At 49.2% G+C, this 24364-nt stretch overlaps 1 protein-coding gene across 1 annotated transcript in view; it reads left to right on the top strand.

Annotated features, from left to right (window-relative positions):
* The first annotated feature begins 840 nt into the window (after positions 1–840).
* Positions 841–24364, top strand: part of VPS72 (vacuolar protein sorting 72 homolog) — a 45646-nt gene continuing 22122 nt past the window's right edge. The window contains exon 1 of the mRNA XM_086947426.1: positions 841–1065. Coding sequence (XP_086803552.1) covers positions 949–1065 — 117 coding nt within the window. The 5' untranslated portion in view covers positions 841–948. The remainder of the gene's footprint in view (positions 1066–24364) is intronic.

Here is a 24364-nt window from a genome sequence, read left to right on the forward strand (position 1 = left end):
GCCATAGAATACAAAATTTTCTAGCTTTCGCGACAAGAATTTTAGATTCTATTAAGGACACGGAGGCGAGGATTATCCCACCCGTTGGGACAGTTTGATCACTGTAAAGTTGTTTTGCTATAATGTTGTTTAACAACTTTGTACCCACCCTGTGAGAAATGCAGTGGGTGAGCTTCTTTTCTCAGACTTCCTTTTTCTGTTTCAGGAAATGACTCTAGCAAGAGTTGATCGCCTTCTTTGGATGGTGCTGCCCTGCCTTCCTGTTGGAAGAGGATTCCCCGTGGTTATGGATCTTCTCTGTTGAGAATCCCCTTTGGAACTGTTCTCTCCGTTGAGAGTTAAGACTGTGTTTCACTTCATACAGACTGTTTGCGCAAAGAAAGAGGAGGCCAGATTAGTGTCTCTATTCCTTATATGCTTATGATTGCTGTGATTGGCTAATGTTACTGGAGGCGTGGTTCAAAGCCTCATGGGAAATGTTGTTTTTCTTTACTGTTATTGTAATTTCATTGGCTGCTGTTTGTGCAGTAAAGAAATAGAGAAAACATAATCCTCGCCTCCGTGTCCTTAATAGAATCTAAAATTCTTGTCGCGAAAGCTAGAAAATTTTGTATCCCTTTCCACACCTTGACCCCCCCACCCCCCCACCCCCCCCCCACCCCCAAAAAAGTATGGTTTTCCCGGAGTAAATCTTTTTCCAATGCCACCACTGTATTGGCTGCGTGACGTTCATGTTGCCTCACTATGTCACGCGCAAAGAAAGTCAGCGCTCTAGCTGCGCCACTGTAGTGTGAGAGCTGTGTGCAGTAATAGTCCTTCTTTCATATCCGCAGCTCTGCCAGACCCGTGGAGTCGATAGCCGAGCACAGCGGTGCGGATGAGCGACCGGCAACAGAACAAGGCTCCGGTGAGACTCTCGTAGCCCTTGGGTTTGAGCACCGAGGCACCATGAGTCTGGTGGTGGGCCGCGCCCCGCGGAAGACGGCGGGTAACCGCCTCTCCGGACTGCTGCAGGTCGAGGAAGAGGACGAGTTCTACAAGACCACGTACGGCGGCTTCAACGAGGTGAAACCGGGGGCAGAGCAATGGGATGTGGTTGAAAGGCCCGGGCCATCTGAGTGATAACGAACCAGGGTTTCAAGTACAGCTGCGGGGGGAGTACAAAGAGGAAGCCTCCTCTCCCAAGGAAGATAGGGGTGCATTGAAAACGGTTTGACAATACCCCACGAGCATAACCTGTGGTTATCTATAATTGGGGCCAAAGCATTTATACGCAAACGGAGGGCCAAGTTATAGTTTAGAATTGATCAATATGTGTCAAAAACGGTACGTTTTGCTGCACCTCCTGTGCCAGTATTGTCTCTAGCTTGTCATTTAAGCACACCTTGGTACATGTACTATGCAAAATCAAATGGTTGCTTAAGAAACACAAATGTACACTGTCTCTAGTTCATATTTAAAAGTATATTTACCAACATATGCTAACTTTGGCCTGTTTGGAAGCACATGAATACTGTTTAATTTACATTGCCATCATTTGTTCGCATCGTAAAAAGGTGTATGTTAAATATTCGATATGCAATTGACACAAAAGAAACCCAAGTGTACACTTCATTTATTAAATGTTGTACCTCTTATTTTGCGTATCTCAGTTAAGTATTAGATTTGTTCTTCACATTTATATGTATGTGTATATATATATATATATATATATATATATATATATATATGTTCGCTTATTTCTCCTCGCCAGTATTGGAGTTTTTTCTGTAATCTTGAATGTGACACTACGCAAATTGCTGGTCCTGATTTTTTAGAACTGTTGAAGGAAAACATTTTTGTGTCACAATCAGTATTTCCATTTTTTTAGCATTACATTTAAATATGCCAGGATTTTTTAATGTTGTAGACAAAAGCCCTTACAAGTCCATCTGCGGGGATGACCATGCTATCTGCAAAAAAGTTTCCATCTAGTTTGATACCAGAATTCGTCACCTGAAAGGTAACCAATTAACCTAGGTAAAGCCACTGCACTTTTGTATTTGGAAAATTTGATCCTTTTGAGCTACAATTTTGTTGTTGTTGAAATCTTCACATTTAGGAAGGTGAACAATGTAGTAAATTCCCAATTACTCGGAAAATACCACCGCTGCAAAAGTGTGTTTATCCAGTGGTCTTGTCCATAATAAACCTATGACGACTCAGATAGAGAAACTGTTCTATAAGGTTACCAGATGACTCCATGACATATAGACCTTCTGCTCGAATCCTGCTCTTTTCTTTAAAAAATCCTGATTTTGAAGTTTCTTAGCTTGGTAGGATTATCTGAAGCAAATAATGAACAGGGTTCTTAATTATAAATCCAGGGCTGTGGCACTGAGGTCTGGTGACGTAGATTAATCCAGTTACTTTGTCTTTCATCAGCCCACTACACACCTCCAAAAATGGTATACATATTTAATCTAAACCTACCAAACTTCACACGCCCACAGAACACATAAGCAATTACATTTTTTAGCAAACAAGCACTTGCTCTAAAACGAGCAACCCTGTCAACCAATATTTGATCTTTGAGCAATAAAAACCACATTACACCTTGACTTACTACAAATAACTACCACTGTGCCGCTGAGCTAAAGCCAGCTCGGGAAAACACACTGTCCAGTCAAAACCCAATACAATACAACCAGGTAATCCTACTGAAATCTCATATACATCCCAACAAGCTTTATCCAATAAAAGCGTATTCCAAATTGACTGCACTAGCCAGGGCATGTAAGAAATAGCACTGGAGCTTTGATTCCTGTGATCCTAGGTCACTTTGAAGAGAGAGAACGAGTGACCAAAGAACTGTCTTGGATATGCACTACCCATCCACTACTCAAACTATACCCCAGTGTGTCCGAAATAAGCATTGTTGGTGGCAGCCTTAGGAGACCTTTTAGAATCCATCATCCGCCAAACTCTGTTAAGCTGCATTGCTATGTTAGCAGCAACATGCAAAGAAAGATTGACTTGTGAGGCCTCCAATTATTCTACTTCACCATGTAGGTTTTGGCCTGCATTATGCGCATTCCACTGTCAAACAGGGTGGGTTCTTGCACTTCGCTGGAGTTGCTCTAAACAAATTTAACTGATCTGTATAATTTTATGAAATAAAGTGTATTGAATGCCTAACTCGATATGTCAACTCAAACATTGGAAACATTGCTGAGTGGAGGAAATACAATATTGAAAATGCACAATTAGATCTAGAGCAGTTTGGCCCTATTGTAGGTAAAGTGAAATACTCCAAAAACATTATAAATCTGAAAGGACTTTTAGAGGGGGCCTAAGTGTGTAATATACGGAGAGAGAAACTCAGTGGTGTAAAATATCGGACGTTTTCTGCAGATATTATGCTTGCTTCTATTTTTACAGTATGCTTTTGACATTGATGCACCTTTGTAGCTCAGTGATTTTTATGGACTCAGTGTTACACTTTGGATGTTATCTATCATGAAGACCGGAGTTACTCTGAGTGTCTCCTGTTAACACTTCATATATTACAGCATTACCTCGTGTCTGGGCCTTCCATTTTAGTGTTTTCACATGCCTATGTCTCCCAGTGATCACCTGTCTCTTTATGTAATCCAACCTGCTGTCATGCAAGAAGGTGGGCGATTACTCCTGTTTATTGCCAGCACACGACCCCCTTGGATTGCTAATTAAAGGGGAAATAATCACTGTGTATAATAGTGCAGGTTAAAGCTTGGATGCAGTATAAGACGAGGTATACAACGCTGTTGTAGACTGCCAAAGCTTGTACTCTCACAGCCCAGTAAGTGTAGATCAACAGTGAGACTGCCACACGAATGTGACTATTTTTGATGTTGCTTGATCAGATGCCTCATTTCCTTTAAATACATTTTAGCTTCAAAGAAAGCATGGATATATAAAATAAAGAATTTTCTATTTAAACATTTTTTTTTTTAGTATGATCACTTTATAGGTCTCGCCTGCCGATGCGCATTCGAGCTGGCGAGAGCTATAGGGGCTTATCCAGAGTTTAACCAAAGTGGCGATTTGATGCAGTGCACGTGCGCTTTTAGGTCAATGCGCAAGCGCATTGACCTAAAAAGCGCATTGACCTAAAAAGCGCGTGCACATCGCCAGCCATCTGTTCCCCAGCTTGCTGCCGCAAACACTCTTCTAAGGTATCAGCTCCGCCCCCTGCTGTTCCCTCCCACTCGCTCGCACATCAAAGCTGCTCACTCAAACACCAACCTCTCCTTGTACTTTGTTCGTTGTAACCTGCACACACGTCAATTTTTTGTGTATTTTCCAAAATGTCTTACTTTTTCGATCTGTAATTAGACCGACTTTTCTTCATTGTCTGCCCCAAGCTTCTCCCAGCAGGCAGTCCACCCCCCTCCCGCTCCATATGGTCGCCCCCACAGCAATGCAGAGAGAGCTTCACACTCATGCTCCGAGGCCTCCAGACCCCCCCGATCTCTCCTCCCAGCACGTTTCTTTTGATCTTCTCTTCCGCGTTATACCTCTCCTTGTACCAGCAATGCCGAGAGAGCTTCAGACTCGTGCTCTGAGGCCTCCAGATCCCCCCCCATCTCTCCTCCCAGCACGTTTCTTTTGCGCTTCTCTTCCGCGTTATACCTCTCCTTGTACTTTGTTCGTTTTTGTAACCTGCACACACGTCAATTTTTTGTGTAAAGCTTCTCCCAGCAGGCAGCCCACCCCCCTCCCTCTCCATATGGTCGCCGCCACAGCAATGCCGAGAGAGCTTAACACTCGTGCTCCGAGGCCTCCAGACCCCCCCCATCTCTCCTCCCAGCACGTTTCTTTTGCTCTTCTCTTCCGCGTTATACATCTCCTTGTACTTTGTTCGTTTTTGTAACCTGCACACACGTCAATTTTTTGTGTATTTTCCAAAATGTCTTATTTTTCGATTTGTAATTAGACAGACTTTTCTTCATTGTCTGCCCCAAGCTTCTCCCAGCAGGCAGCCCACCCCCTCCCTCTCCATATGGTCGCTCGAGTTGCAGGCAGCCCACCCCCTCCCTCTCCATATGATCGCTCGAGTTGCAGGCAGCCCACCCGCTCCCTCTCCAGTGCCTGCCTTCTCTCTGCCCACGCATCGCGCGGCACGCCTTTTCTATTAATTTGTGCCTTGTTTATTTTTTATTTATTGTATACTTGGCTCGTTCCTCCATTGTCCCTTTATAGCCCTTTTAGTTTGTTTTATTTCCTTCTGCAGTCTGGCACTCTTATCTTATAGAAAGCCAGTAACTTCAATGAAGGGTCACGTAAAGTTCACTTAAAATTAACCCAAGCACATTCACAAACATTCTTCACTGTAAATGCATTTTCCAGGGAGCATGTTACAGTTTTTAAAGTTCTGCTAATAATTTCGTCCTCTTCGTGCAGCTGGTCAGTCTCAAGCACCTCTGTTGCTCCCTCACCCCGCCGACTATCCATTCTGCCCCCCCCCTTCCCCCATCGGCTCCTTTGTTGCTCTCCAACACCTAGTGTTCCTTTAAATAAAAAAAAATTGTATTCTTTAGAGAGGTCTTGCCAGCTGTCGTTTGCCTCTGGGCCATTGCTTATTACAAAATGTGTATTTGTGTAAAACAAAGAAATCTACTCAAGTTTCTAGTATTATTGCTGTTCTGATGAGAACTGCTTATACACTTAAAGTAAAGAAATAATTAATTTTCGAAGAAGAACAAATATACTGAAAAACTAGACAGTAAGAGATGTTGCCTGGATCATGTGCCAATAAAAGAATTGCAGGATAGAAAGGCAATATTCATTTGATAATTTTATTTCCTCATTTGTGGCCCGTGTGTATACTAGGTGCCCACACGAAGACATCAACTCACATATTGCTCTGACCTTTTGTGGCACTGAAATTATTCCCAGCACAAAGCTGAAGCATGCTCTTCATTGTTACCTTTTACCATTCTGATTACACTGTAATCTAGTTTTCATTTGCGCAGCTAGAATTATTAAAATAATAATTAGCAAGTGTTACTTTGGAACCGGCAACTGGCGCCACTGGGGACAAGGCAGACCGAGCCATTCTTATGGGGGTACCCCCTCCCTTCTCCGTTAGCAGCGCGTGCATCCGCCTTCTCCAGCTCTTTCCTCTCTGCTTGAAACAGACAACAGGCGCCAGTGGGCAACAACAGAGACATCCTGCTTGACAATGGGTTTGTCGATTACGTGTTAACACTAAACCGACCCGAGGTGCCAGGAGAGCACAAGCTACACAGAGACATCCGCCTTTATTGATGTCTTTAATTCACGCTTTACTCGGACCATTTTGAACCAGCAAAAAAAAGAATGTACTTTTTAAAGGATACTGTGTTAGACAGTATTGTTAGTGTGGTCACATTTTATTATAAACATTGTGGAATACTTTCAGCCTTTCACTATATTGAAATTAAAGTCGGTATGAAAGCACATTTAACAGTATATTTCGTTTTTAAATATGGCATTTCAATTTAGCAACTTTAAACCGTTCATGATTTAAAACATCACACACTGCAATAGTTTATAATGTCTCTGCTTCCCTATCTCTTCCTTCTCTAATTCTCGTTATACTGCAATAACTCTACTCTTATACTATTTTGAAGGCTTTCTCTCTCGGCCCTTTATCTGTGTGGCTTCCAAACACAAAACAAACATACTTCCATTCCACTTCTTGCTGTCTCTGTATCACGTGGCAAATTTTGAGATATGGCGACATTTTAATTCTAATTTTCCACTATCCTCTTTCAGTACATTATTTGTCACTCTGTACATTCTTCCTCACACAGCACTAACGCTTTATACACACTTCTGTGACTGAGACTTGGTATTTTGCACAGAGACAAACAATATAAGGTAGGCCCACTGGGTGAACATGCATGCACTTTTTTAAACTAACGGCAGGATCCGTGTAAACAGACAATGACATTAACACAGTATAAAACATCAAGACTCCAGTCCTGCTTGCAATCGTTTCTTACACAACTAATGTCATAGCACGTTTTTGATGTTTACTCTCCAGTAGCCTTAGGTTCACGAAGCCACACCTAAGCTCAATTATAAATTCATGCAACTATTCCACTATATTTTTTGCTTACATCAATACTTGGATGTCGTCTTCGTGGTGTTTTTGCATTGCCCTTATAACCCTAGGAGCTGTTTGCCTTTTTGGAAGTGTTTGAGCTACACAGCTTAGTGCTCTCGCTCTCCACACAACTTTTTAAAATATTAATTATAAAAAAAATAAAAGCCATTGGTATTTGTAAGATCAATACATCTTAGTCACGTAAATACAACACATATTGCATTACAAATGCTATAGGTCCCATTTTTTTCCCCTCCTACCCTTCCTTTGATGTCCCCGTGGCCTCTGCCTGTCGCCTCTCCGTCCTTCACAGCCCCTCTCTGTCGTGGAATCTCAAATTTGGTAACTACATCTTCAAAACAAGCCTGTTCATGTTGACACTTGCAATTAGAATCCTTTCCTTCCTTCCTTTCCTTTCTTCCTTTCTTTCTTCCATTCCTGCCTTCCTTTCTTTCTTTCATTCCTCCCTTCTTCCTTCTTTCTTTCATTCTTTCTTTCTTCCCTTACACGTTATCACTCAGCACCACCACGGCATCACTCCGCACCACCACGGCATCACTCAGCGCCACCCCAGCGTCACTCAGCGCCACCCCAGCATCACTCAGCGCCACTCCAGCATCACTCAGCGCCACTCCAGCATCACTCAGCGCCACTCCAGCATCACTCAGCGCCACTCCAGCATCACTCAGCGCCACTCCAGCATCACTCAGCGCCACTCCAGCATCACTCAGCGCCACTCCAGCATCACTCAGCGCCACTCCAGCATCACTCAGCGCCACTCCAGCATCACTCAACACCACCCCAGCATCACTCAGCGCCACTCCAGCATCACTCAACACCACCACATCATCACTCTGCGCTACCCCAGCACCACCACAGCATCACTCAGCGCCACCACAGCATCACTCAGCGCCACCACAGCATCACTCAGCGCCACCCCAGCATCACTCAGCGCCACCCCAGCATCACTCAACGCCACCCCAGCATCACTCAACGCCACCCCAGCATCACTCAACGCCACCCCAGCATCGCTCAGCACCACCACAGCATCACTCAGCGCAACCACCGCATCACTCAGCACCATCACAGCATCACTCAGCACTACCACAACATCACTGGTTCAAATATGTTCTTTCAATGTTTCAAGCGGTTTTCAAGCTTTCACTCTTTATTACACTTCACTTCTGTTCTTGGATTTTCGTCACAATAAAAACACTGAACATAATCTTCACAAAAGTTATTTACAAAAGTTTAAGTAATTGCCATTACAAATTAAATAAATTATTTAAGTATTAATTATTTAAAAAAATTAAAAGCCATTGTTATTTGTAATATCAATACATCTAAGTCACGTAAATACAAAACATGTTGCATTACAAATGCTATAGGTGTCACATTTGCAAAAGTTATAACTATTGGCATTGTAAATGACAAAGCTATTAATTGAGCTATTTTAAAAAGTAACACATAAATAAAAATAAAAAATCAATTCTAAGACCAATAGCTCAAACTTTCCTAATGCGAGACCTATTGCATTTCCAATGCTTGTTTTTAAAACTTTAATATATTTCCCTCACAGAGATAATTAACCTTTTGCTTCATGAAAGTAGGAAGTTAATTCTCCAAATGCAAAACACTGTCGAGGGCTCTGACCCTGAGAAACCAAGATTTGAGAAGTCCATCAAATGGATTAATTTAGCAGAATCTCCACCGTTTATCAAAGACAGAATCTATATAGGTGTCTCCTGATGATAGAGAAGCGTGGTACTGGCAGGTCTTTCCACGAGAATACAGACGATTGGACATGTATGTGGCTATGTTTTTCAGGGAAACTAGAATAGAAGGTAGTTGCAGATTTAAGTCTGTCGTCATAGAAGTATGAGGGTAAAAACTGGTGCAATGAAATGGATTGCATTGATCTTAGGCTTTGTTAAACTTCTTTGTAAGAAATTCAGTATTAGACATTAAATATAGTTCTTACTATTGGTATAATAAGAAAAACTAGTACGTTTTTGTATTTTTAACTAAAAACGTTAATGGATTTATTAGCATCATGCGTATGCTTTCAACATGTGAATATATAATACCAGTTTATTTCTACATTCTATTATCTAGATGCTATGCATATGTATGGGAATGTCGGTTCAGTATTTCTGCCATCCAGAGGTATTGTACACCCCTAAATCTAGTTGAAAGACCATTGAAGACTAGGCCTAAACCATGATAGAGCTATTGAGGCCAGTAGTAGACGTTTCAAGTTGACCCAATGCAAAATAAAGTCTTAAGCTTAAAAAGAGGGGAGTAGCAACCTCCATGAAGATCTTTATACGTAACTGAATTTCTTGAGTGCAAGTGAGGACAGATTTTTTTATTTTTATTTTTGATAAGCCATCATCAAGATGTATTGAATTTACTGTTAGTTCTGTTAAATAAGAAAGGAGGGAATGTTTGACGGTGCACTCGCCATAGAACAAAGCAAACCTCAGACTACAAATTTGAACAATCAGTGATTCTTTCTTAAACCATTAATGAAGAACTTCACAAAATGACACGTTTCACAAGAGGTACAAACAACAACAAAACTAAGATCATTGTGGAAGAATACCGTGGAGTGTTGTAAGAACATACAAATGGCTGACACACACTAGAGAAATGCTGAAAACATAAGTTAGCAAAGTCTTGGACAAAGAAAGATTACATCTTGCATGTTGATGCCCTCCGACGATTGTAGGAAGTGACTTTGTGTGGCTGACGTCCACATCGGTAGTTCGCACCCCCCTCTAAGAGACTCCTGGACAGTACACACAGCAGGCACATTTAGTGACTGGTAACAACTCTGGGGACTGGCAGACACTTGGAGGCAGATGAAAATCACTGGGAGGGATTACTCCTTTTTCTCGGGACTCCACAAGGTATATGTTTAACTAGATTTTTTTTTGTACCCCAGGTGTCCATAGCCTGGTCTAGGCGATTGAATTCCTGGCCTGTACTATATCGGACCATAATCCCGGTGGGCGCAACCCCTACCGTCCACCTGGCAACTCAAAACTGCAGGACTGGAGGCCCAAGTTTTTAGGGAGACGATACATTAGAAAATACACCAATTTTTGACAATAATACTGGGACAGCGTCTTCACCTCAAGTAGAGTAGGACACCTTTAAGGTTGTGTATTATCCAAATTGGGTGTAAAGGGTAATCAAGCGCTCCTACAGCTTTCACACTATTTCTACTCAATATGCAAATTAGTACTCAGTGTCCTGCGGTGCCCTCAACTTAGGGAATAACACCCAAAATCCCCCAAAAAGCTCAATCAGAGATTGATTAGACTATTCACAATTGTTGACGCACACGCATATTATTATAAATCACTGTATAGTAATATATCAAAATAGAACAATAATAAGTTGGACTTCTGTACTTTCTTTTATTTTCAATGGATCTTCCACTTCCTTCGTTTACCTGTATCTGGGTGACGGGAGCGGGAGCGGAGAGAGGTTCCCTGTACTTCAGGGACCTGTTGAATTTCTCGGAAGGATCGACTCCGTTTTACATAGAACGCTGTTGCATATTATTTGTGAAGAATCTCTGTTGAGGATTCCCAATAATGAGGGACCAACAGTAAAATCTAAGGAGGGAACATTTTCAAATTGAGAACAAGGAAATATTGAAGTGCTGGCTTTCATGCTTACCCAAAATGGAGGTTTGCATACCAGCATTTAAATTCGGACATTCTAAGCTGTAGTAAATAATTTTGAGTGGAGGATATGACCTTTTGAGAGACAATTGATTTGAATGGAAGTTTAAGCCCTGAGGAAGCCGTTTGGGTCAATTCCTATAGTGATGAAACGCGTTGGGAGTGGAAGATCCTTTGAAAATAAAAGAAAGAACAGAAGCCCAACTTATTATTGTCCTATTTTGATATATTACTATACTGTAATTTATAATAATATGCGTGTCCGTCAACTATTGTGAATATCCTTTACTGTTGTGCTCCGAGGTCACTGTCTAGTGGATGCGATGGGTATACAAACCCACTCTGTTGGGAGAGGTTAGGAGGTCTGGGGTAGCGCTTAGAAAAATGGAGCTTGCATGCCCGGAGCTGCCTAATTTACAAGAGGGGCTCCTGGACGCACTGGAGCAGGTCGCCACCCAAGTTGAACACCTTAGAGGCTTTGACTGTAAGCAGTACATGGACAAGACACACACTGAGATGGACAAATCCGGCTCCCTGTTGGCCTGGCTAGCTAACCAATCCAAGAGGCAATCGACAATACTGGAATTGGAGGATGAGGACTGCGGTAGAATATACTCCTAGGAGGGTATTGATGATACCTTCCCCCTGTTCGAGGCATGTGGGCTGCTGAATTCATATCTGTGCATAGTCCGCCACCTAGTGTTGGGTCCGGATGATTGCACATTGTTGTCCTGGAAGAGTCTTCGAAGAATCACGAGATAGGTGGCTCCTCCCCTGGACTACAGTGCGCATGGGCATCGCCTCCATCCCCAGATTGTTTTTTTCCGCCATCGGGTTCGGATGTGTTTTCGGTTCCCTCTATCGGAACCGACAGTTGTTCGACTTTTACTCGAGACCAAAAGGTCTTTAGGCTGGGCGTCGGTATAGTTGCGTTCGGGTTTCTTACTGATTCTCAGCTCCGATCTCCTACTGCCCTTCCACGTGCTTTCGACGCGGACGGGCCTACACTACACCCTTTGCTATGGAGCGGACTCCATTCAAGAAGTGTCCGCTGTGTCACTCTAAGTATTCGGACCTCGACGTGCACCCCGTGTGCAATACATGCTTGTCACCGGATCACCGTGAAGACACCTGCATGGCGTGTTCAAAGTTTAGGAGTAAGAAAACTTTGAAGATTCGCCGGGCTAATCGACTCCAGGCTCAGTTGTCGGCTTCGGCACCCCCGCCTGATGACATCTTCCAGGAATCTGTCGAGGAAGAAGACGACGTACAAGGGTCGGACTCTAACCCCGCGTCCGAGGAAGAGACCTACGACGCGGATGAGGAGGCCTACGACGAAGTCTCCGGCGAGGTAGGGGACGACGAACTGGCTTGTGCCACGATGGGAGATAGCTCAGAGGAAGAGCATCCCCAAACAGACTCCGGGGTTACTCCCCGTCATACGGCCCAGGTCGAGGGATCGCCTTCGGGCCTTACCCAAGATCTAATTATGAGTCCTACGTCCCCGCCTCCGGGCCCGGTCACGGACATTTCTAACAAGAAAACGAAAGTGAAGCCAACTGGTCTCGCACCCTCGGATGCGAAACCGAAACCGAAAGTGGCGTTGGTGAAGAAGGTTCTGGAGGCGTCAACTTCCACGAAACCCAAAATGGCCGACCAGAAGAGCCGCGCCAAAATGGCCGACCAGAAGAGCCGCGCCAAAATGGCCGACCCGAAGCCCTCTGGGTCGGCGCCGAAGGTGAAGGCATCCGACGCGGCTGCGTCGGCACCGAAAGGGGTCGCGGACCCGAAGACGGCTTCGAAGAAGCGTCACGCCGACGGTGCGACAGGCCTTGGGGCGTCGGCACCGAAGAAGAGGCCTACCGGAGACCGGGCTCTCGGAGACGAAGAATCGCTCGAGACGGTTCAGCCCTCGGCATCCCTTACAAAGAAGGTGGGAGAATCCTTAAGGCTGCTCCAACAGTCCTCTGTGGTTCCCAGCCAGGACACTGTAGTGCCTAGGCCCACGCCGAAGCCTGCCAAGGACCAAACGCCCATTCGTTTTACCCTTCCTCCCAAGTCGGCGCCGAAGGCCTTCGCGCCTAAGCAGAGCGGACACTCTCAGGAAGTATTGACGCCGAAGGCTGCCTTGGTGGTGTCGAAGCTTCGGCTCCAGCCGCTTGCGGTGGAGGAACGTCGTGAGGTGATCATCGACGCCAACACCGGAAAATTGTCGCTCCTCAAACGAAAGATTACGTCGGAGCCGGCCTTGGAACCCTTTAGGATTCCACTCAAGAACAAAAGCTACTCTGCGGACTCTTCGGCTCTGATGGAACCTCTGTCTCCACAAGCCCTGGAACACTCGCCGGCCCATTCCCCCGTGCCTGATGTGGACGAGGAAGAGGCCGAGTACAACTATCCTGCGTACTCGGATCCGGAAGAGGAGCAGGTGCCCTGGACAGCAGGAGGCGACACAGACGACCCGCAGTCGGGGCAGGACACTCAACTTTTCGCCGCAAAGACGTCCCCGACAGAGGACTCGGCGGCGTTCAATGCATTAATAGAGAGAGCTGCAGCGAACCATGACGTCGAACTGCACTCAGACCCCGTGGATGCAGACTTCTTGGTCGACACCTTCTCGGTAGCCGAAAAACAAGTCAAGACACTACCGATGCTTAAAGGGGTGCTGAAGCATGCACAGGAGGTATTCAAGGAGCCCACCCGGGCGCGGGTGGTCAATCCTCGCATCGACAGGAAATATAAAGCGGCGCCAACGGATCCCACGTATATTAAGGGACACTTGCCATTGGACTCCCTGGTGGTGTCCAACGCTCGAAAGAGGGCGAATTCGCAGACTACTGGTGATGCTCCTCCCCCAGACAAAGAGTCCAAGATCTTTGAGGCATCAGGCAAACGCATTGCTGCACAGGCAGCGAACATCTGGAGGATCTCTAACACTCAAGCCCTGCTTGCACGTTATGATAGGGCCCATTATGACACATTAGAGGCCATACTGCAACACTTGCCTGACCAATACAAGGAGGCGGGGGAGATGCTCATTCAGGAGGGCAAACTCATTACAAATGCATCCATCAAATGTGCCCTAGATGTGGCAGACACTGCCACCAGGGCTATCAATACAAGCGTGTTACTTAGGCGCCATGCCTGGCTTCGAATTTCTGGGTTCAAACCCGACATACAAACCACAATACTGGGTCAGACAGTGAATCCTGACCATCTGTTCGGCCCTGAGGTGGATGCCTCCCTAGAAAAGATGAAAAAAGATACCGAAACTGCCAAATCTATGGGGGCTTTACAAAGTCAGCAGTTTCGGGGTGGTTCCTTTCGCCGCTCCAATTCAAGAGGCACCTCGAGAGGCCAGGCATCCCAGTCCACGCAGTACTACAAGGGTAACACCCAGTCCTCGTATAACAACAACAAGGGCAGGGGTGGCTACAGAGGCAATAATATCAAAGGCAGGGGACGTGGAAACAATGCCTCCAGGTCCACCACCTCCAACAAGCAGTGACGTCTTGTCACTTCCCCCCGATCACACGACACCTGTCGGGGGGAGACTCCAGCAGTTCCTGCCGGCGTGGAGGTCCATCACCACGGACAGGTGGGTGAGGTCTCTTATCCAGTACGGGTACTGTCTAGAACTTACGTCCATTCCACCGGACATACCGCCAAGAGGCCGTGCTATGTCCGGCGAGCACTTGACCTTGTTGCAGCAAGAAGTACTGGTCATGCTGCAAAAAGGGGCGATAGAGCTCGTTCCATTGCAAGAACGGGGAACGGGGGTTTACTCCCTGTATTTTCTGATCCCCAAAAAGGACGGCTCGCTCAGGCCGATCCTGGACCTCAGGCCCCTGAACTGGTACATCAACTCGGAGCACTTCCATATGCTCACGTTGCAGCAGGTGCTTCCCCTGCTTCAACAGGGGGACTTCCTAGCAACGCTGGATCTGAAGGATGCCTATTTCCATATTCCCCTGCATCCTTCCCACAGAAAGTATCTCAGATTCACGATCTTAGACCAGCATTACCAGTTCAGAGTCCTGCCGTTCGGGGTCACCACGGCACCGAGAGTCTTCACCAAATGTCTAGCGACTGTGGCGGCGCATCTCCGTCGCCAGCACGTCCATGTCTTTCCATACCTAGACGACTGGCTTATTCAGGCAAAGACGGAACGGCAGTGCGTAGACCACGTGTCACGCACCATTCACCTCCTGCACGATCTGGGATTCTCTCTGAACTACCCAAAGTCCCATCTCCAGCCCGCCCACGTGCGACAGTATCTGGGCGCGACAATCGACACTCTGGCAGCCACTGCGCAGCCTAGTTCAGTGAGAATCGCCAGTATCCAGGCGCTGATCCATCGATTCAGACCCCAACACTCGCTTCCAGCGAAGGTGTTCATGCAGTTGATAGGCATGATGGCCTCCTGCATCTCCATTGTCCCGCACGCGAGACTACATATGCGTCCGCTTCAGGAGTGCCTGGCACGTCAGTGGACTCAGGCTCATGGGCAACTGACAGACCTAGTGTTGGTGAGCGGTCGGGCGTACAACTCTCTGCATTGGTGGAATCCACAAAACCTTTGCAAGGGCCGACCATTCCAAGAGCCTGTCCCACAGATCATCCTGACAACGGACGCCTCTCTCCAGGGATGGGGAGCGCATGTACTCCACTACACCGTGCAGGGACTATGGACACTTCAGCAGCGGAAGATGCACATCAATGTCTTGGAACTGATGGCAATCTTCATGGCCTTAAAGGCGTTCAAAGTACATCTGTGCAACAAGGTCGTGTTGATCCGGACGGACAACATGACGGCCATGTACTACATCCAGAAGCAGGGAGGTACACACTCTCCACAGCTGTCTCATCTGGCTCAGAGCATGTGGAAGTGGGCCATTCAGAGGAACATCTTCCTCATGGCGGAGCATCTCCCGGGCAAGGACAATCAAATGGCGGATCTGCTCAGCAGACACAGCCATCAGATGCACGAGTGGGAGATACATCCATCAGTACTCCAACCGTACTTCCAAAAGTGGGGTCATCCAGAGATAGACCTGTTCGCCACAAAGGAGAACGCAAAATGCCAAAGCTTCGCCGCCAGGTTCCCACACCCCCAATCACAGGGCAATGCGATGTGGATGAACTGGTCAGGCAGATTTGCGTACGCTTTTCCCCCAGCACCTCTGATACCGCTGGTGGCGCGCAAGCTCAGGCAACACTCGATGACGCTCATCCTGGTTGCTCCAACGTGGGCTCGCCAACCATGGTACACCACGTTTCTGGAACTCTCCGTGGTACCGCATCAAAGGCTTCATCTCACTCCCAGCCTTCTGACGCAGAGCCATGGCGACATTCAGCACCCAGATCCGCAACAGCTCAACCTGGCGATCTGGCTCCTGAAGTCCTAGAGTTTGGCTACCTCAATCTTCCTCCCGATTGCATGGACATCATTCGGGAGGCAAGGAAGCCCACTACTAGAGCTTGTTATGCGGCTAAATGGAAGAGGTTTGTCATCTACTGTGTAGACCACAGCATTGACCCGCTAGATGCTTCCATTCAGAACATCATATGCTACCTCTTTCACCTGTATCGATGTAATCTAGCGTACTCTTCCATCCGCATTCACCTGTCTGCTATGGCAGCATACCTCCAGAATAGGCAGCACCTGTCTCTCTTTTTTAAAAAAAAAAATAATGGCCTCCAAGATCTCCTCACGGGTGACGGGGGAGGATAGCAATTCGTTCCATTCATTAGAGACCTTCGGGAGTGACAGGCCCTCCAGGAATTTGGACTGTGCGTCGGGGTCGAGAGCGTCACTCGAATAGAGTGCCGCGTAAAAGCGCCCGAAGATGGCTGCTTTGTCCGCGTCTCTATGCCGGATAGAGCCCGCCTGATCGCGAATACCCCCGACATATTCCTTCTCGTGTTTGTCCCGTAGTTGTCGGGCCAAATGACGCCCGATCTTGTTGCCCTGGGAGTAGGAGGTACGCCTGAGTCGCAGAAGGGTGAATTCTGCCCTGTTATTGTAATGGGCCCTCAGTTTCCCTCGGACCGCCGTTAGGGGGCGTAGGGTCACCCTGGATGGGTTCGCCTTGTGAGCCTGCTCCAAGGTAGCCAATTCCAATTCCAGAGCTTCCCTCTCCTCGCGCCGCAGTTTATTCAGGGTCGCGTTGAGAGCGAGGCACGTGCCCCGCAAGGAGGCCTTGCACGCGTCCCACGTGGTATATACCGACGTGTCCGAAGGTGGGTTAAGGAGGAAGAAATCACCAATCGCCTTACGTAGTGCCTTACACGACGTCTCATCCCGGACCAGAGCCGCCGGAAAGTACCACTTACGCCAACCATCCCCCCCAGCGGCCCAGCGCAATCCCAGAACAACAAGGCTGTGATCTGATAGCGAAAGTGGAAAAATATTAGCCAGTTCGATATCTCCCCGAAGAGCCTGGCTGAGTAAGACATAGTCAATACGGGAGTATGTGTGGTGTACGTTGGAAAAGAAGGTGTAATCTCTGGCCTGAGTGTGAAGAAAGCGCCAACCGTCAAACAACCCCAGATCTCTCAACTGTTGCTTAGTTTTGTCCGAAAAGACGCCCGTGTCCGCCCTGCGGCCCCCAGAGCTATCCTGCCCTCCGTCCCACACCATATTGAAATCGCCTAGCATTATTAAGTGACCCTCCACAAAGCCCCCCAGTCTGTCCAGCAAATCCTGCAGAAAGCCATTCTGACCCGCGTTAGGGGCATACAAGACAGCAAAGGTACACAGGCGGTCCCGCAACAGACCTTTCACCAGGAGCCAACGGCCGTCTCTATCCGCACTCACACCCAGGGGCTGAAAATGAAGGGAAGCCCGAAAGAGTAGGGCCACCCCTCTGTGCTTCGTGGCCGCAGAGGCCCTGTATATAAGGGGGAACTGCCGATGACGAAGCCTCAGTTCATCTTTCCTAGCCAGATGGGTTTCCTGGAGGGCCACTATATCCAGATGGTGATCTATGATGTACTTCCAGAGCTTCTGCCTCTTCTGTGGGGAGTTAAGGCCCTTGACATTCCAAGTCCCTACGCTAACATGCATAAGGGCTCACACAGATTCCACGCCATGCTCACCGTCAAACAGCCACGAGGCCCGATCCAGACTCGTACTTGCCCCACCAGCCAAGCCCAAAGAGAAGGGACAACCGCGGGGCCTCTAGAGAAGAAACCCAGCCACAGCCAATTCAGGAGGTCCTCCCGGCCACCCCGCGAGGTCCATGAGGCAACCACATCCCCGAGGCACAGAAGGGTCAACAAGGGCAGTTCCCAGAACCCTACGTAAAACATAAATGAAAGTAACGATAATAAACCTGTCATCTCACATTCACCACACAGTGTCGCCGCCACTCCCCGGACACCCAACCCCAACCCAAAAAACCCCGCTATGTCACCCATAATCAGAGCACCCACAAACCCCCCCAGCACCCCCCCAAGAACAAAGAACAACAAAGGGCCATTCAAGGCACTTAACCTGAACCTCGCAGTCTTCAGTTCCAGCAGGTCACGGTTCAAAAGTCCCCCACTGGACTGTGGTAGGGGCAGGGGAGTCCACCTTGGGACCCCCAGGTCCGAAGTCCGGGGTGTCTTCACCAAAAGTACCTTAGTACCCCGAGGACCTCAGGCCAAGAGCCCTCTCCGACGCCACTTCGCTGACGTGGGGTCAAGCTGCTCCAGAGCCCAGCTGGGAGTCCGCCACAGTGGCGGAGGCCACCGATGCTACCGCTGCATCCCTCTCCTGTGCACTAGCCGCCGAATCCGGTCGCCGCCGCTCCGGGGATGGGCCCACCCTGTGCCATGAGGAAGAGCGCCGCCGCCTACGGAATGGCGAGCCACGTGCCTCCTGCGATGGTGTCGTCTCTTCGATGCCCAGCAGCTCCTTCGCCTCCTGCAGGGAGTTGATCTGCCTCAGTCTATTCTCCCACCGAAAGACTATCCGGAAAGGGTGACCCCAGGAGTATGACACCCCGCGCTCCCGGAGGAAGGCGGTCACAGGTCGGAAGTCCCTCCGTTTCTGCAAGGTTGTCGCCGCTAGATCCTGGTACAGCTGGGGGTGGTGGCCCCTGAATTGTAATGAGGAAATGGTTCTAGCCTTCCTCAATATCCTCTCCTTCATCTGAAAGTCATGTACACAGACAAGGATGTCGGGCGGGGGGCCCCCATTTCTCCTGGGTAGCCCCACTCTGTGCACTCTGTCCATCAGGATATCCCGCACTTCTTCATCCTCTAGGATCTGAAGGAACAAGGCTTGGACGTACCCACGCAGGTCCCCCGCTTCACCATCCCATGGTACCGCCTTAATACGGATGTTGTTCCTTCTGGAGCGGTTTTCCAAGTCCTCAGTGTGGGTTTGTAAGCTCAGATTCTGCTCCGTGAGACGTAGGATGTCCTGCTGGAGCTGGTGCATATCATTCGCCATGCTAAGGTCATGGTCCTCCAGCGTCGCCACCCTCTCGCCGATCCCATCGACATCCCTCCGTACCTCCCTGAGGTCCGAGGCCAGCTGTGTACGAAGTTCGGTAATATCCTCCTTGATAGTAGCGAAGAGTTCCTTCATGAAGGCCTTGGTCGCCGGCGCCTCATCATCCGATTGTTTAGAGGAACCACTGGCTCCCGGCGATGCAGGCTGCTGCGGTGGTTTGGAGGCCCCCTCCTTCCCCTTATTCCCACCTCTGCGCTGTGAATTGGACATGGCCGTGAACTCCTTCACACTTCTTCCACCAAACTCTAGGCAGACGCTGTCGGGAGGACAGGTCACAAACAAGGGACTCACAGTGTCGGGCCTCCTGTCGGCGGTGCTGTTCACCTCTTCCCGTGTTCATGCAGGCATGCCCAGGCGGCAGGGCGGCTTCCTCCTCTCAGGGCGTTTATTGCACGTCAGTGCTGGAGTTATGCACCCACTTCCAGCGCCCACAGGACCACGTGGGCCGTCGCGGGAAGAGACCTCCTCCCGATGGTCCGTGAATGCAGTTCGCCACCATCCGATCTCCGTGTCCTCCAGCCGCGCCCCCTCGTCTACTTTAGGGTGCAAGGGGCAGACCCACAGGTGTAGCGGTCAGCCGGTCGCAGGTGTGGGGAGAACGCGGTGGGCGTCTCCAGCCAGCAGTGCAAGCCAGAGAGACCGCGAGGACGAGCGCCAAACAGGGGTTCACCAAGATGGCGGCGCCAGCCCGCACGGCGGGACACCCACCTCAGGCAGCTAGTCGTCCCGACCGTCGGTGCGTGCAAAGTGCTCCTCCGGGCAAAGCCAAGCAGCGTTGAGGGAGCGCCCCTGGTCGCAGAAATTGTGATAAGCGAAGGACTCCAGGGAAGCTAGTGAATTGTTTCAGTAAGCACCCACGTGGCAGCACCCATGGGACGAGGAGCGTCCTTGAAGGCAGTCACCAAATTTTTTCCTCCATGCACCGATCTTCCCCCAGGATGAGGATACCTCAATAACGTGGCGCACTTCCCCACCAGCCGCCAAGCAGGGTCCCTCCAAGAGGCCGTCTCAAGTGTTGTCGCGGGGAGAAGCAGATCCCCGGCCCCAGCAGTTCGGTCCCCTCGTTCTCCAGCCGAGTCCCTTCCGCTATGCCTGGACGCGTGAGTCACCACCACGGCCCCACTGCTCAGCCAGCTGTGATCGTGGGGGGCCACTCCGGGCTTCCCCCTCGGCAGCAGTCCGCGCCTGAGATAAGCAGGCCAATCGCCCACCAGGGAACCTCCAAAATGGCGGTGCCGGCCCACCCGCCGAGTCCGTCCACTCCAGGCAACAGCGTCCTGGTCACTTGGACCAGCCCATGGGGCTCATCGCTCAATGCCCAGCAACTTTCAGGGTGAGCCCACCTCAGCACAGGATGCAGGTAGGTCGATAGAGCCGCCGCCGGTCAAGCCACCGCCCAGCCAGTCGAGGGCGCCGCCTCAGATCCACAACCGGGCCAGGTCACGGCTGCTGCGACTCTCTTCACGCCATCCGCCGGCTCCGCTCACTCCACAGTCGCGCCGGCTCACCTCAGATGTGTCATGGCGGTGGGGGAGTGAACCACGCTCCCGTCCAGTCTGCCTCCGCCGGAGCCCGGTCCGCCCGTCCTCGGCCCTTCAGCGCCGTTGCCGACGAGTCTTCCACTACATCGCGCTGTGACCAGCGCCGCCACAGGCAGAGTGCACTCCGCTCCCTCCAGGCCTACGCCGGGGCCGTCAGCACAGGGTGGGCCCCAGAAGGGCCAGGCGACGCTCCAGCCGGGTCGGACCTCCCAGCACGCGAGTCCGCTGCTCCACAGGCCGCAGCTCAGTTCGGCTCCGGGGGGATGCGCAGGCACCAAGCCGCCCCGCTGTCGGCACCGGAGCTCTCCGCCAGTCTTCACCTGCAAGACAGCGCCGTGCAGCACTCCCGGGACCCCGCTATCAGAGGCTAATTCGATGCGGCGTCGGAGAGGCTCAAAGATGCGTCCTACTCCGACGCCATCTTGGCCACGCCCCCCCTATCTTGGCCACGCCCCCCCTATCTTGGCCACGCCCCCCCACCTGTCTCTCTTTAAGGTCCCTGCTATCAAGGCTTTTCTGGAAGGACTCAAAAGGGTCATTCCACCAAGGACTCCACCAGCTCCAGAATGGAACCTCAATGTGGTTCTTACAAGGCTGATGGGTCCTCCCTTTGAGCCACTGCACTCTTGTGAACCCCAGTTTTTGACTTGGAAGGTTGCGTTCTTAGTAGCAATTACATCGCTACGGAGGGTAAGCGAACTGCAGGCTCTCACCATCCAAGAACCTTTCTTCCAAGTACATGCTAATAGGGTGGTGCTCCGCACTAACCCTAAATTCTTACCCAAAGTGGTCTCACAGTTCCACATGAACCAAACAATTGAATTGCCGGTGTTTTTCCAAAACCCAGAGACGCTGGCGGAGCGCATGCTCCACACTCTTGATGTGAAAAGGGCCTTGATGTACTATGTGGACAGGACAAAAGATTTCCGCAAAACCAAACAACTTTTTGTTGCTTTTGCCACACAACACAAGGGAAATGCAATCTCCAAAGCAGGAATCGCTAGATGGATAGTAAAGTGCATTCAAATCTGCTACGCTAAAGCTAAGCGCACTCTCACTATCCCACCAAGGGCCCACTCCACTAGGAAGTTGGGGGCCTCTATGGCTTTCTTAGGTAACATTCCCTTAGAAGACATCTGTAGAGCAGCCACATGGTCTACCACTCATACTTTCACTAAGCACTACTGTGTAGACGTGCATTCAAAACAACAGGCAGCTGTTGGTCAGGCTGTTCTAAAAACACTTTTTCAGACTGATGCAGCTGGCACGGGCGGCCGCCGCTAATGGAGGGACTGCTATGTATTCTATGCACAGATATGAATTCAGCAGCCCACATGCCTCGAACTGCAAATGCTACTTACCAGTATGCATCTGTTCTTGGCATGTAGGGCTGCTGACATTCATATCGCCCACCCTCCTCCCCGGCGCCTGTAGCAGCTGCAGTATGTGTTCATTTACACACATATGCTCATAGCATGGTCATCACTCACTTCTTCACTCCATCTCTGCCAATGGCTAAAAACAATCTGGGGATGGAGGCGATGCCCATGCGCACTGTAGTCCAGGGGAGGAGCCACCTATCTCGTGATACTTCGAAGACTCTTCCAGGACAACAATGTGCAATCATCCGGACCCAACACTAGGTGGCGGACTATGCACAGATATGAATGTCAGCAGCCCTACATGCCAAGAACAGATGCATACTGGTAAGTAGCATTTGCATTACTATTTGTCTTTATATAAGAGTGCTACTACAATGAATACCGCAGCGACTTGCGCCTCTTTGGGAGCGAACTCTTTACCACGTCTGGGGTAGGAGGAGGCAAGAGCACTGGGAGACGATATTTCCCAGTAGGAAATAGCATGCCCCATCAAACATATGGCGCGTATAAGATCCCGGGACTGATGACTTCCAGGTGGAATTCAACACCCCCTATACCCTGGAATTGCCGCCCAAGCTGTTGGAATTGTATAATGTGGCCTATGCTACTGGCCACTTACCGGATTCCATTAGAGAGGCAATAATCGTCCCTTTATTGATACTGGGCAATCCAGAGCATGATCGCACGGTGTACAGACCGCTGTCAATGTAAAAGTTGACCACAAGATCTTAAGTAAGATCTTAGCAACCCGCCTGCTTCCCCACATGACGACTTTGATCCACTCTGATCAAGCGGGATTCATCCCCGGCCATAGCATGGTGACTAATATTAGACGTCTTAACTGTTTTGAGGGATAATGGCTACAATAAGGACCCGACCATATTTGCTGTCGAGATCGAAAAAGTGTTCGACAGCCTGGAATGGCACTACCTGTATGAGGAAATGTCACACATGGGATTGGGAGAATGTTTTATAGCCTGGACTCAACTGTTCTATTCAAGACCGACTTCCAGAGTGTGCAGCGGTAGAACTAAATCTGCAAGCTGTTCGAAGGAAAGGGGGATGCTTTAGGGGTGCCCTCTGTTCCCCGCTTTTCGCCATAGCTATGGAACACATGGCGGCATGTGCACAAGCTGTAAAAGCATTTTGGGGTTTGACAGTATAGGGGCACTGCCATAGAAGAGCACTATACGCAGATGATCCGATACTCTTCTAGCACAACGCAGAAGGGGCCTTGCTGGAGTAGTTCAGCCTTCTATCAGGGCTGCATGATATTTGGCAGAAATCCAGGCTGTTCCCCATGGTGAGCAAAGAAGACCCTCCAGAGAAATAAGATGGGGTACAATGGGAACCCCGATGTCTGACATACTTAGGGGTTAGGATTAATTGCAACAAAGATGGCCGACTGGAGGGAAATATAGGGAAAGCAATTGGTTCCTTGAGATACTCTATGAATTTTTGGGGGACATTTCCACTCTCGGTGATGGGAAGAATAGCTCTCCTAAAGATGGTGGCCCTTCTACAACTTCTTAATTTTTTTCCACACTGCCCTTATGGATCCCGGTAGGTTCAGGGAACTGAAAACACATAATGCTGAGCTTCCTGGGGTTCTTAGAGTGCGGCGATCTAACACAAATGACTAGCTTGAATTCTGCATACTGACAAAGTGTTGGAATAGAGGCCCGCAACGAATAAGCATCAAGATCCCTCACTTGTGGGAACTGTCTCTGGACTTCCTGCACGCACTCCCTCATGGAGGGAATTGACGGGACCTAGGCCATTGGGTAGAGGTGGGGGCAACAAAGGTGGGGGACCATTGTAGGAAATTAGAACTGCTCTTGTTAGAGGATTTTAGGGCAGAATTTGACCTGCCACAGGGACATTTCCTGCTTCTTGGGGCAATTACGTCGCTCCTTAAGAAACTAGGGGGGGGGTGAGGAAACTATAGAACCTGCGACATCCCAGAGCTGTCAATACATGATGCTCTCAGCCGGGGTCATACTAACGTGTCGGGTTATCGGGCACTGAGAGCAGACCAACAATTGCCCCTGGACGCGTTGAGTACTAGGTGGGAAGTGGACCTTGACATCCCCATCGGGCAGAAAGACTGGGATAGGATACTAGAA

Source organism: Lissotriton vulgaris, chromosome 12 (genome assembly GCF_964263255.1).
Source record: "Lissotriton vulgaris chromosome 12, aLisVul1.2, whole genome shotgun sequence".
In the NCBI taxonomy this organism is placed as follows: Eukaryota; Metazoa; Chordata; class Amphibia; order Caudata; family Salamandridae; genus Lissotriton; species Lissotriton vulgaris.